The sequence below is a fragment of the Paroedura picta genome, chromosome 13 (genome assembly GCF_049243985.1).
Source record: "Paroedura picta isolate Pp20150507F chromosome 13, Ppicta_v3.0, whole genome shotgun sequence".
NCBI lineage: Eukaryota > Metazoa > Chordata > Lepidosauria > Squamata > Gekkonidae > Paroedura > Paroedura picta.
In genome coordinates, this window is record NC_135381.1 from 41,618,722 (window position 1) to 41,631,983 (window position 13,262).

A 13,262-nucleotide genomic window follows, 5' to 3' on the forward strand; every position below is an offset into this window, starting at 1 on the left:
TGACGCCCTCTAGCGTTTTCATGGCAGACTCAATGCGGGGTGGTTTGCCAGTGCCTTCCCTAGTCATGACCGTTTACCCCCCAGCAAGCTGGGTACTCATTTTAGCGACCTCGGAAGGATGGAAGGCTGAGTCAACCTTGAGCCGGCTGCTGGAATTGAACTCCCAGCCTCATGGGCAAAGCTTTCAGACGGCTGCCTTACCACTCTGCGCCACAAGAGGCTCTATACTCTTGTCCTTTACTAGTATTGTATTAGCCACTTTTGTTTCCTCACCTTTCTTTACCTTATCAAATGAAAGGTTAGGAACGAAGAAAGCTGGCAAGTAGCCCACCAGCTGGAGCTCAGACAAAGTCAACATTTGGCCCAAGGACTGCCAATAGCTTACCATCTATTCTAGATTAGTATTTAAAATACTTATATCATGATGCTTTTTAGGAATGTTAACCATTTTTTACTATATTAAAAGAACACCCAATACACACCCAACACAACACTGGAGATTTACTAATTCTGGAAACCCCTTCCAAGGCTGCCAAGAGACCCCAGGGTTTCACGAAACTCTGTCTTAGACTTTTGTGGCAGTCTCATTTCCAAATATGAACCAGGGCCAATCCTGCTTAACTTCTGAAATTTGTTAAATTTTGGCTAGCCTAGGCTATCCAGGTCAAGGTGGGATAAGCAAGTGGTAGGGGAAAACCCTTTCCCCTTGTCATATATTTCATACTTTGCTTTGCAGATATGAATCTGCTGGATGTCCTGGCCCCAGAGACATTTGCCTGGCCTCAGCCCAGACTACGGCTTTTTTGGCCCTGGCCCCACCCTGGTGGAATGAGCTCCCGGAAGAGCTGAGGACCCTGTCGGAGTTGTCAGCTTTCTGCAGGACCTGTAAGACAGAGATCTTCCGCCAGGCGTATGGCTGAGGCCAGAGTAATGTCTCGGTGTTATCAACGGGGGTTCCCTTAGTGTCTGTTAGATCAGTGGTCCCCAACCTTTTTATCACCGGGGACCGGTCAACACTTGACAATTTTACTGAGGCCCGGGGGGGGGGGAGTCTTTTGCCGAGGGATGTCACCACCGCCTGAGCCCCTGCTCCACTTGCTTTCCCGCCGGCACCCCTGACTTCCTGCCGCCCACTGGGGGGTGCTGCCAGCAGGAGCTGCGCAGTGCCATGCCAAGGGGGAGCCCCAGCCATGGCGGCCGCTGGAGAGCACCAAAGGTGAGCCAGCGGCAGAGTGGCAGGGCAGCCCCCGAGGCAGCAGCCGGAGAGGAGGACGAGGAGGAGCCACGGCTCGGTACCAACTGATCCACGGACCAGTACTGGTCCCTGGCCCAGGGGCTGAGGACACTGATTTAGATCATTGTCCTCACACCAAGACAGACTAAGGTTCAAAAACAGCCCAGACAATGATTTTTAAGCCGTGGAGCCTCTCTTGTACACTTATCTGCATAGAGACTGGAAAACAAAACCATGCACAAAGATTACATATATCCCCATGAATTAAGCAACACAATGTTGTGTAAGATCTCCCTTCACTGTTAAATCTATTATCTTTCCTTTTAGAAGAAAACTTATTTCCCAAAGCAACTCTGGAACTTTTTCCCAGACCCTATTTATGATAACAAAAGCTACTGTCAGACCAAGATGCATATATTCTTGAGATTTTCAGCTTTCCTCCTTTAGGAATACTCTTGTATTGCATCAAAGATACTAAAAACCTATTTTCTAGGAAGATCCAGGATTTCTCTTTGTTCTAAGCCAACTGGCACCAAAGCAAACAAGCTGGACGAAATATTTTATTCTAAACTTTATTTGGCTTCAGGCGGTATGGCTGGTGAACTTCCGCACCTAATTAGGTTTGTTTCTTCTGGCTCAACCATTGTTGTTGGCCAAGGTTGTTTTTTGGCATTCAACTTGATTTCTGGCCAGATTCCTAGTCCCTGTTGAACTGGATGGTTCTATGACTGCTGCTTTTCAGAGACCATTTCTACACAGGTTATCTACACAGGTTTGTCCTGACTGGGAAGCAGTGTGTTGGGTTTATCCCCCCAGCTTTTCTCTGATCTTTCCCAAACCTGCTATGCTGCTAAGTTTTGTGAGAAATTACAGCAAAACCAGAGTGATTGCTGCGTAAATGGCACCCATTCCCCTGCTCCTGAACCAAAAGCATTCCCATCAGTAGGGCTTTAAAAAAATAATCAGCAATTGAATATTTCTATATAGTTATAATACTATAACATTCACTGAATTCCCAGCTTTAATTTTTAACATTCACTGAATTCCCAGCTTTAATTTTTTTTTAAGTAAGTCTCTATCTCCATTCAATGAGATGGTACAACAGGAAAGGCATATCCCTGTAACAAAAGGGACTGGAGATTTACATTTTTAATGTTTGCTGCGGACTGAGAGAACCTGATTCACAGACTGTTGTGTCACTATAAGGATATTCCACTGCCAATTTAAAAAATGGAAGAAGCCTTGGTGACCCTGGGAAGTGAGTGGGGCTGGCAGAAGAGTATGGCTGCTGTCCAAAGATTAGGGCTGATAAACTACAGGAAAATCTGCCATGTGGACACTCGGTTGCCGCTAGACATGGATATGTTTAAAAGTACCCAAATCAGTGACAGAGCTCTAAAGAAGAGTATCTACAGATTTCTAGGCACTGTAGATCAATTATCGGAAAGGCCAAAGCTGAGAGTGAGCTAAGATTGGCCAGGGAAGCCCACTGGAACAAGAAAAGATTTTTCAGTTATGTGAGGAGCAAACGTAAAGTAAAGGAGGCAATAGGTCCACTGTTGGGTGCGGATGGACAAACTCTAACGGAGGATGCAGAGAAAGCAGAAAGGCTCAGCGCCTATTTTACATCTGTTTTTCCCCACAGATCAAAGGGTTTAAGCACATCTAGAGATGGCAGTATCCAAGAGACAGTGTCTGGGTGGCAGGTTGACATGGACAGAGATGTTGGACAGGAGAGGCATTTAGCTGCACTGGATGAGTTCAAATCCTCTGGGCTGGATGAAATGCACCCAAGAGTGCTCAAAGAACTTTCCAGAGAACTTGCAGAACACTTGTCCATCATCTTCAGGACCTCTATAAGGACTGGAGATGTCCTGGAGGACTGGAAGAGAGCAAACGTTATTCTGATCTTCAAAAAAGGGAGGAAAGATGACCCGGGAAACTATAGGCCAGTGAGTCTGACCTCTGTTGTGGGGAAGATAATAGAGCAGATATTAAAGGGAGTGATCTGCAAACATCTGGAGGACAATTTGGTGATCCAAGGAAGTCAGCATGGATTTGTCTCCAACAGGTCCTGTCAGACCAACCTGGTTTCCTTTTTTGACCAAGTAACAGGTTTGCTGGATCGTGGAATTTTGGTTGATGTCATTTACTTGGATTTTAGTAAAGCTTTTGATAAGGTTCCCTATGATGTTCTGATGGCTAAATTGAAGGACTGCAATCTGGATTTTCAGATAGTTAGGTGGATAGAGAATTGGTTAGAGAACTGCACTCAAAGAGTTGTTGTCAATGGTGTTTCATCAGACTGGAGAGAGGTGAGTAGCGGGGTACCTCAGGGCTCGGTGCCCGGTCTGGTACTTTTTAACATATTTATTAATGATCTAGATGAGGGGGTGGAGGGACTACTCATCAAGTTTGCAGATGACACCAAATTGGGAGGACTGGCAAATACTCCGGAAGATAGAGACAGGGTTCAACGAGAACATCATACTGCCTGCTCATGTTTAGCTTACAATCCACAAGTACCCCAAGGTCTCCTTCACACAGTGTTACCTAGAAGCATATCCCCCATCCAGTAGGCATGCTTTTCACTTTTCTGACCCAGATGCAGAACTTTACACTTATCTTTATTAAATTGCATCTTGTTCTCATTTGTCCATTTTTCTATTGTGTTCAGATCTCGTTGAACTCTATCGTCTCTATCTTCTGGAGTATTTGCCTTCACTCCATTTCCTGAACATTTCCCTTTTCTTTCTTAGTTCCTCTTGAAGTTCTCTGTTCATCCAAATAGGCTTCTTAGAGCTCCTGCCGCATTTTCGTCTTTCTGGGATAGTCACTGATTGAGCATGCAATAGCTCTTGTTTGAGTAGCGCCCACCCTTCACATGCTCCCTTGCCTTCCAGCATTCTCATCCATGGTATGACACTCATCATGTCTCTGAGTTTATTAAAGTTTGTCCTATGAAAATCCAACATCTGCGTCTGTCTACAAGCTTCCTTGCCTCCCCATCTCAAAAGGAATTCTATGAGGACATGTTCACTTCCCCCTAAGGTCCCCACCTCCTTCACTTCTCCCTAAGGTCCCCACCTCCTTCACCTCATCCACCAACTCTTCTTGTTATTATTATGATGATAATGATTATTATTATTAGAATTTGTTCCCTGCCACTCTCAGCAACCAGCTCATGGTGGGTTACACAATAAAATAGAATAAAATTCCATTAAAACCCCAATTAAAATTACATATTGCATTCATGCAATTGCTGGTTTTCCAGTGGGCAGGTGGCTTTGTCTTCCGTCTTCTCCTTGTAGAACTTATTATGAGGAGCTCTTTCACATGCAATTTCCTGAGGCCTGTTGACTTATCTCTGAAGATAAGATTGCCCCTCTGAATATCTTCTGAAGTGTGATAAATGTTGGTTGTCTCCCCCCACCTCACTCCATGCAGATCACATGACCTTGCCTTTCCCCTTGGAAAAAGGCATGGGAACCTTGAAAACGTTCCCATTGAGTCAGATTCAAGTGGGAAGCTGTGTTGGTTTGAAGCAGCAGAACAAATTTAGACTCCAGGAGCAACTTTAAGACTAACAAAGTTTTATTCAAGGGATAAACTTTCAGGTGCAAGTACATTTCCTCAGATACCATGCCACTGAGTCAATGATTCATTTGATAGACACCAGCTTTACATTTCTGGAGAGCTTCCATGTCACCATTTTCCTGTTTTTGTCCCTGAAACTTTCTGCTTGACTCTTTCAGAGCAGCTTCTCCTCATTACCTGTCCATCCACCGAAGCGTTTTTGCTTGACCCAGCACCTGCTTTGATGCTGGAGGTCCCAGATTCAATTCCTTTTATCTCCAGGGATGTATCAGGAGAGAACATCTTCACAACATTCGCAGAGCACTACCCAACCTTACTAATGATTCCTGTTTGCCTTGGAATTAGAACTGGCTGGAAACCCTTCTCCAAGGCAGCATTGTGCATTACAATTTAATTGAGATCTAAGGTGCTGCTTTCAGCTGCTCCGGGAAGCAATTTCTGCCTGAAAAGCAGGACTGACATGCAAGCGAATCCTAAGAACTGTATTCCTTTAATGGGATTTCATGGAGACGTATGAAGCTGCCTTCTATGAAATCATTAGAAGAGCTTTCTCTGCCTGAGACCTTAAGAGCTGCTGCCAGCTGAGCCTAAATGTGACAGGGACCAGGCCTGATATCTGCCAAAAAGGAACCTTCGTTCTCAAAAGTTTATACAAGCTTTTCTCAACTTTTTTACTGTTAAGAAACCCCTGAAACATTCTTCAGGCTTTGAGAAACCCCAGAAGTGGCAAGACCATGCAGAATAGGGTTGGGAATAGGGTTGCACGCTCTGGTGCGCTTTGGCCACTTTGGAGAGCACCGCCAGAGCTCTGTCTTGAAATTTCAGCATGAGAGAATGTCCTTTGACTTTCTTGCTGCTGCCTGGTCCCAGCCAGTGTGGCGGACCTGTAGTGAGAGGAGGCCTACTGTGGAAGGTGTCTTGTATCTCTGTACGAACGCTCCTGGTTTTACTCCTCAGTCCGTCTCCTACATGCACATAACATTCTCCGCCTCTGGCATTATCGCTGGCTGTACTAAACGGAGTCTGAGGCAGCTTCCATACAGGGACAAATTCCTGTTAGACTAATTTGTGTTGTCAAAGGAAAGGCAGTTACACTAGCAACAAAGCGTCCACAGAGATAATGCTCTCGTTCCCCCTACCTACCCTATCCTCTTGCACCCGTGAATTCTTTCCTTTCTTGCCAGCTTTAAAAAAACAACAACAACTTAGTAGTAGATATATCTCTGGAGTGGAAAAGCAATTCTGGTCAGTACTGTTTGTCTGTGAAGCAGGCTTCCTAATTTCTGGAAGGAACAAATCTGATGGAGAGGCATCTCTGCACAAGCCAGAATGCCACAGCCCATTCTCTGATCTACTTTCCACAGAGACAAGGGATTTAGTGGGGGAAAGCAGATCAGGCACAAAGACTTTTAAAAGCCTACACAGTCATTTCCTTATGATCATAACTATTCGTAACAGATGGAGCCTCCAACCTCTCCTGAAGTATTCTAAGTGGGTTGTGTGTGGCGGAGTCCGAATCAGCCGGGAACACCTGATTTGGACGCCGCTGGGTACAACCCTGGTTCCAATCGCAAGGGAAACAACCCAGAATGAAGAATTTAAAAACAGATTTTCTCCCTTATAAGAAAAAAACCCCTCTAGTTTGGGAAAACTGTTAGAAAGGGGGTATGCCATGTCACGCCAGTGAGAAAGCAACAAGTTGTCTACGCTGCCAAAGCACCCTGACCCTTAAAACCTACTAAGTACTTCACATATCATGTCAGCCAGCTTAGTGTGGTGTTTAAGAGCAATGGCTTCTAATCTGGTGAGCTGGATTTGCTTCCCTGCTCCTCCACATACAGCCAGCTGGGTGACCTTGGGCTAGTCACAGCCCTGATAGTACTGTTCTCATAGAACAGGCTCTCTCAGAGCTCTCTCAGCCTCGCCTACCTCACAGGGTGTCTGTTGTGGGGGGAAGAAGGGAAGGCAATTGGAAGCCCCTTTGAGCCACTGAAAAGCAGTGAAAAGTGGGATATAAAAACCAACTCTTCTTCTTTCATCCATTCTTTGAACTTTCAGATGCAGACTTAGTTCCTACTGTGTTTTTTTTAATTCTTAAAAAAACTGTTTTGACGTGATATGATCATTCAAGACCCTCTAATCCATAACAAATGCAAAGCCTTTCAATATTTGTCAGTGGTCTTAACTCTCGCCAGTAAAGGGATCAGGGTATCTTTTCCTCCCAAAGGGCAAACATTAAAGGGGATGGGGGAACGAGTAATACTGTTTAATTTGGGGATGGAATCCCGACCATCTGTTAGCTGTTATTTGAAATGGATTTGGCACCATTTCAGGTGAAAATGAGGTAATAGTTAAGTCAAACAAACTCGCTATGCCAATGTTGTTCTTATTAACCACCACTGAGACCCACTCTTTGTTATTTCCAAAATGGGGGACGGCTGCCAAATGGGGCATTAAGCAATTAGTCTACAGTTGCTCTCTCCCACTCGGAACAGTGAGTCCCGGCCATTAGTTGGACCTGGGTGCGTCTGTGAACTTGCATTGCAGCTGTTTAACCCCACCAGATGCAAAGACTTGTGATCAAGACCGGACCTGTAGGCTGGGGCTACAATACAATACAGACCTGGCGAGTGTTTGCAAAGCTGTCTCAAGACGTTTAGATGCTGCTGGTCTTATCTTGCTTCCAAACATCTGGGAATTTGTGTCACAATGACTCTTTGGGAAAGATACTTAAGGAGGCCATCTGTTGACCCTTCAGTCATGCTAAGGCTTGAAATAAGACTCTTTTGTGGCTTGGAACCTTCTCTCCAAGCAGCTGTGCTAGAAGTCAAATGTTGGCCTACCCTACCCAGTAGAGCAAGTCAACCTTCCTTACTAGGCGCCCACTCTGAAGCAGAGTGTCCAGTACAAATGAACGTCTGGCTCAGGGGTAGTCAAACTGCGGCCCTCCAGATGTCCATGGTCTACAATTCCCAGGAGCCCCTGCCAGCGAATGCTGGCAGGGGCTCCTGGGAATTGTGGTCCATGGACATCTGGAGGGCCGCAGTTTGACTACCCCTGGTCTGGCTCCTTGAGTGCTTTGCAGCCAACATAGTAAGTTGCATTACTCTTTCTGGTGGTTGTTTCCCCCACCCACCCATATGCTCCAAAGGGTGTTGCTTTGGGAAACTGATTAGAATCTTGACCAGAGGAGATCCATACAGCTGCATACACATGGTTTATCTGAGCTTAGACCAGATTCATAACCTCATCCATCCCACACTAAATGAGAACATCTTGAAATGGCCTCCAGGCTTGGTTGTCAAACTGTGATTTCTGGTTCCCTTCCAGATCGTCTGCAAAGCTGCTTCTGGGACATAGATAAGCCATCTGTTGCTTTTCAGATGCTCACGTTGGTCTTGTATGGTGAATTTTGAAGGGAGAGCCTCCCATAGGTTTGATTTATGTCGTTGAAGGTTTTGCATTAGTTTTTACATATGACATTAGTATTGCGGGGCACTCTGGGCTATAAGCAGGACTAAAGTGAAATCTAGTGGAATCTAGTGTTTAATAGGCCATGTCATAATATTTATGCTGTGTTTCACCTCTGACTGGTTTCCAGGTTTTTACGTCAAATCTTTTGCATTGTCCATTGGATGTTTTTTTTTTAATAGTCTTTTATAGTCTTTTTTAAAATAGCCTTTTTATAGTCTTTTAGCAGGGGTTTTAACGGGGGTTTTAAGACTAGTGTTACCCGCCACGAGCCTGTAGGGAGTGGTGGGAAATAAATCGAATAATAATAATAATAATAATAATAATAATAATAATAATAATAATAAATAGAATCATAGAATCATAGAGTTGGAAGGGGCCATCCAGGCCATCTAGTCCAACCCCTTGCTCAACGCAGGATCAGCCCAAAGCATCCTAAAGCATCCAAGAAAAGTGTGTATCCAACCTTTGCTTGAAGACGGCCAGTGAGGGGGAGCTCACCACCTCCTTAGGCAGCCTATTCCACTGCTGAACTACTCTGACTGAAAATTTTTCCCCTGATATCTAGCCTATATCGTTGTACTTGTAGTTTAAACCCATTACTGCGCATCCTTTCCTCTGCAGCCAACGGGGACAGCATCCTGCCCTCCTCCAAATGACAACCTTTCAAATTCTTAAAGAGGGCTATCAGAGGGCATCATATCAAAATCACAAGATGTCATAGTCCCATTGTATACGGCACTGGTCAGACCACACCTGGAGTACTGTGTGCAGTTCTGGAGGCCTCACTTCAAGAAGGACATAGATAAAATTGAAAGGGTACAGAGGAGAGCGACGAGGATGATCTGGGGCCAAGGGACCAAGCCATATGAAGATAGGTTGAGGGACTTGGGAATGTTCAGCCTGGAGAAAAGGAGGTTGAGAGGGGACATGATAGCCCTCTTGAAGTATTTGAAAGGTTGTCATTTGGAGGAGGGCAGGATGCTGTTCCCGTTGACTGCAGAGGAAAGGACACGCAGTAATGGGTTTAAACTACAAGTACAATGATACAGGCTAGATATCAGGAAAAAAATTTTCACAGTCAGAGCAGTTCAGCACTGGAATAGGCTGCCTAAGGAGGTGGTGAGCTGCCCCTCACTGGCAGTGTTCAAGCAAAGGTTGGAGAAACACTTTTCTTGTATGCTTTAGTATGCTTTGGGCTGATCCTAAGTTGAGCAGGACTAGATGGCCTGTATGGCCCCTTCCAACTCTATGATTCTATGATTCTAACAACAACAACAACAACAACAGCAACAAGAATAACAAAAACAAAAACAATAGCAACAATAACAAAAGCATAGATTTAGAGCAGAGCTGCAGGCTAGAAGGACAAGCACTTGCCTTATGGCTAGACCTCAGCTACCTGCTGAAAGTGATGAGTTGTTGCAGGATCAAGTCAGAGAAGCTGGAACGTAACTAACAACTCTCAAGGGACACTGAGGGCTGTGTGGCTGCAACAAAAGCTATATGCTAACACTTTCCTGCTTGATTCCTGAAAGTTTAGACATCTTGGAGCAGATTGTTATGCTTCCCCTGGAGAAAACAACTGCTTTGGAGGGTGGATTATTCAGCAATATCTCCTACTGAGTTCTCCCCACTCCCCAAATCCCATCTTCCTCAGGCTCCATGTCCCAAATTTCCTGGCATTTCCCAGGCTGGAGATGGCAACCCTAGCTGACATACTGGTATGAAGACTGCCTGCCTTCCGTGTTTACAGAATTTCTATACATGTAGAATAGTCTCTGTATGAGGCCTCAGCTGTACAGGACATCCCCCCCACCCAAAGCTATATCTAGGCCTAATAGTTTTAGCTTGAGTAAGAAATAAAGCTAAAGTTTGTCCAAGTTCCCAGGTCAGAAACGAAAACAGTCTAAAACTTTTGTGACATGTTAACAAAGGGGAAACCAGGAGTTTAAATTGCAAGGTCAACAGTGCTGCGGTCAGTTCAAACAATCTGGCTGAACTCTAGAAATGGGAAAAGACACAAAGACGAGGCCCGAAACCAACCCAAGGATTATATCATAGTCCGAGCAGCTGATGGTGGGTTCAGTTTTGGTGAGTGGCAGATACTAAGGATGCTTCTTTATTGAAAGATTGAACATGCCATGGCTGGAAAATTCTTAAGTGGTATGAAGCCATCGGCCTAATAGCTACACATCTTACCCATTAAAAAACAAAAAGCAGTGGCATTGACCCAACTGCCTATGGAATTCTGGTTCTTCCCACACGCCTTTCAATTTCAGCCACTGCAGTCGCTTTCGACCCAGCATGGTATAGAGCAGGGGTAGTCAAACTGCGGTCCTCCAGATATCCATGGACTACAATTCCCAGGAGCCCCCTGCCAGCGTTCGCTGGCAGGGGCTCCTGGGAATTGTAGTCCATGGACATCTGGAGGGCCGCAGTTTGACTACCCCTGGCATAGAGCCAACATGGTGCGATGGTTAAAAGTAGCGCCTTCTAATCTGGTAAGCCAGGTTTGATTCCCCACTCCTCCCAATGTGCAGAATCCAATCCAATGATTACAGGTTGGGAGCAGCCTTCTGTCTTCCACACTGTCTTAAAATTGGACTTGTCCTCGCAGCAGGTGGAACAAGGATCAACACCTTTCCTTGGGGCATACCAGCCGCCTGCAAATTTTGTAAGTGCGTGGCTCTAAAAAATGGCTTTAAAATGTTTGCTGTCCGAAGGATCCTTAAAGTTTTCCAGTCAGCCTCATCCTTACTGCTTTTCATATGGTGGTTTTGCTGTAGGAACACGGATACCCACGATGCTTCCCTCGTTAGAAGGTTCACTTGGGGAAAGACTGATTGTAAGGGCTACAACCCTACAATCTTCTCAAGAGGTTATAATGCCAGAGACCCGATGCAGTTGTTCACTCCAAGAAGCCCACAGGCCTTGCCTTACAAAGCCAGCAGACTGAAGCTAACTCTGTTTGCCTTGAAAGAAGGACAGCTGAGATAAGATGACCAAGGACCAGTTCTCATCACCAAATAAATGTGCCAACTTACCCGAGCACCTTTCTCTGGAAAGCATGTGCAGCCTGCACTGCAGTCCCGACCCCCGCATGGTCCATGATAAAATTTCTTCCCACCCTGTTAAAAAAGAAGGAGAGAGAGAGAGAAAGGGGGTGGGGGAACATGAGTTAATAAATACTTGAAGTTTCCATAGTTATAACAAAACTCAGAAATCGTTTGTTTTATGAGTCCTTGGACAGGCTTGGCACATACAGGATGTCGTGTTTGAAATATACTGACAAGCAAAAGCAAAAAATGCAGATTTCAAATATTGTCATGCCAGCCACCCTGGTCAGGGACAATATTTAGTCATGCACCATTCTTGAAGAGCCATTCCAAGACGAATTTGATATTTATTTTAGCTGTGTGGAATTAATCACAAAAGATTTAAAATGGCTGTCAAAAAAAAAAAATTCTAATCCATTGCTGGAACACTGTGGGACCATGAGCATTTTACAGATTGTAAGACCACTTTACAAATGTTTAGGATAGGCCCCTCCGTCCCCTGGTAACTCCAACTTCTGCAGATCATACGGCATGTAGTGGTGGCCATGCCATTTGACTACTGCTGCAAATCCCACATTAAAAGGAAATGAGTTTCCGATTTCAACTCTGTGGAGTCCTAATGTCATGTGTATGCTTCACATATAGTCAAAACACTATCTGCTCCCTTGATTTCTGCTTGCACAGATTAACCCATTCTGAATGGGTTGAACCTGTCTCTTCAGGTTCAAATTTTTAGATGCAACAAGCCAGGGCTAGAAATTAATGGGTGGGACCAGGATGACCAGGAGACGGGGCTCAGTGGGTTTGGGGGGAAAGCCTGAAACCCAAATCTTCTTTGATTTTCCGAACATCCAGCATATGCTGGGCCTGGCAGGAGGAACTGTTCTTAACAGCATAACTGAGGGAAACAAATCCACCCACCCTTTAAAAACTGTGTACCAAATGGCCTCAAGGAAGAGCTCTTGGGAACATGAAAACCTGAAACTCTTCCACGTTGGGTTGGTCCTAATAAAGCTATTCCATGGGTTGTATTTCTGGCACTCAAGAGCAGAGCAGAGGATTGAGGGGGAGGGGCAGAGTGAAAAGGAAAAACTGTCAAACTAAGCCAAAAGCAGCCTCCTCTTTCTGACCCGTGTTCAATCCCTGAGTTCGAAATAAGCCAGGACAGCTGAGAGTTCAACCAGCTTGTTATTGTGATCTCAGCATGAAGTTATAAGAGACAAAACTCAACTGAGAAAAACCCACCAACAGTCCCAACTTATATACACATACAGAACAAAAGGATCTTCCCACCCAGCAACCCCATTGGTCCTAAGCAGAGATCTCTCATTGGCCATTAACTCAGGTATTTCATTGGTTACAGTAGTGGTCCCCAACCCGCGGGCCGTGGCCCGGTGCTGGGCCGCGAAGGCCTCGGCGCCGGGCCGCGGCTCCTTCTTCCCTCCCCCCTGAAGCGAGAAGCTCACCAGGCCGCGAGCAAATCGGCCGCCAAAGCGCCCGATTAGCTCGCGGCCCGGCAAGCTTCTCGCTTCGGGAGGGGAGGGAAGAGAAGCTTGCCGAGCCGCAAGCTAATCGGCCGCTTTGGTGGCCGATTTGCTGGCAGCCCGGAGGGGCCGGGAGGGGGAGCCGCGGCCGTCAGTATGGCGGCGGCGCAAATGCGCATGTGCGGACTGCCGTGCACGCGCGTTTGCGCTGGGGCTGCCGCGCGTGCGCCGGCCCCTGGGCCGCCCTCTCCACCCACTACGCCGCAGCAGTCCACAGCAAACGAAAGCTTGCGGACCGCTGAGTTACAGGACAGCAGTAATCCTTGTTCCTCTTTGGATGTTCTTATGATGACCAGCTGGGATCTTAAACTCCTAATTGGCTATTCTTATGATCCCCAGCTGGGATCTCAAGCTCTG

At 45.9% G+C, this 13,262-nt stretch overlaps 1 protein-coding gene across 2 annotated transcripts in view; it reads right to left on the bottom strand.

The window, feature by feature from the left end:
* The window catches only part of COL4A6 (collagen type IV alpha 6 chain), a 198,555-nt gene that overhangs the window by 120,699 nt on the left and 64,594 nt on the right, over window positions 1-13,262 (bottom strand). For both annotated transcript variants that reach the window (XM_077309299.1, XM_077309298.1), the window contains exon 4: window positions 11,350-11,433. In XM_077309299.1, coding sequence (XP_077165414.1) covers window positions 11,350-11,433 — 84 coding nt within the window. The remainder of the gene's footprint in view (window positions 1-11,349; window positions 11,434-13,262) is intronic.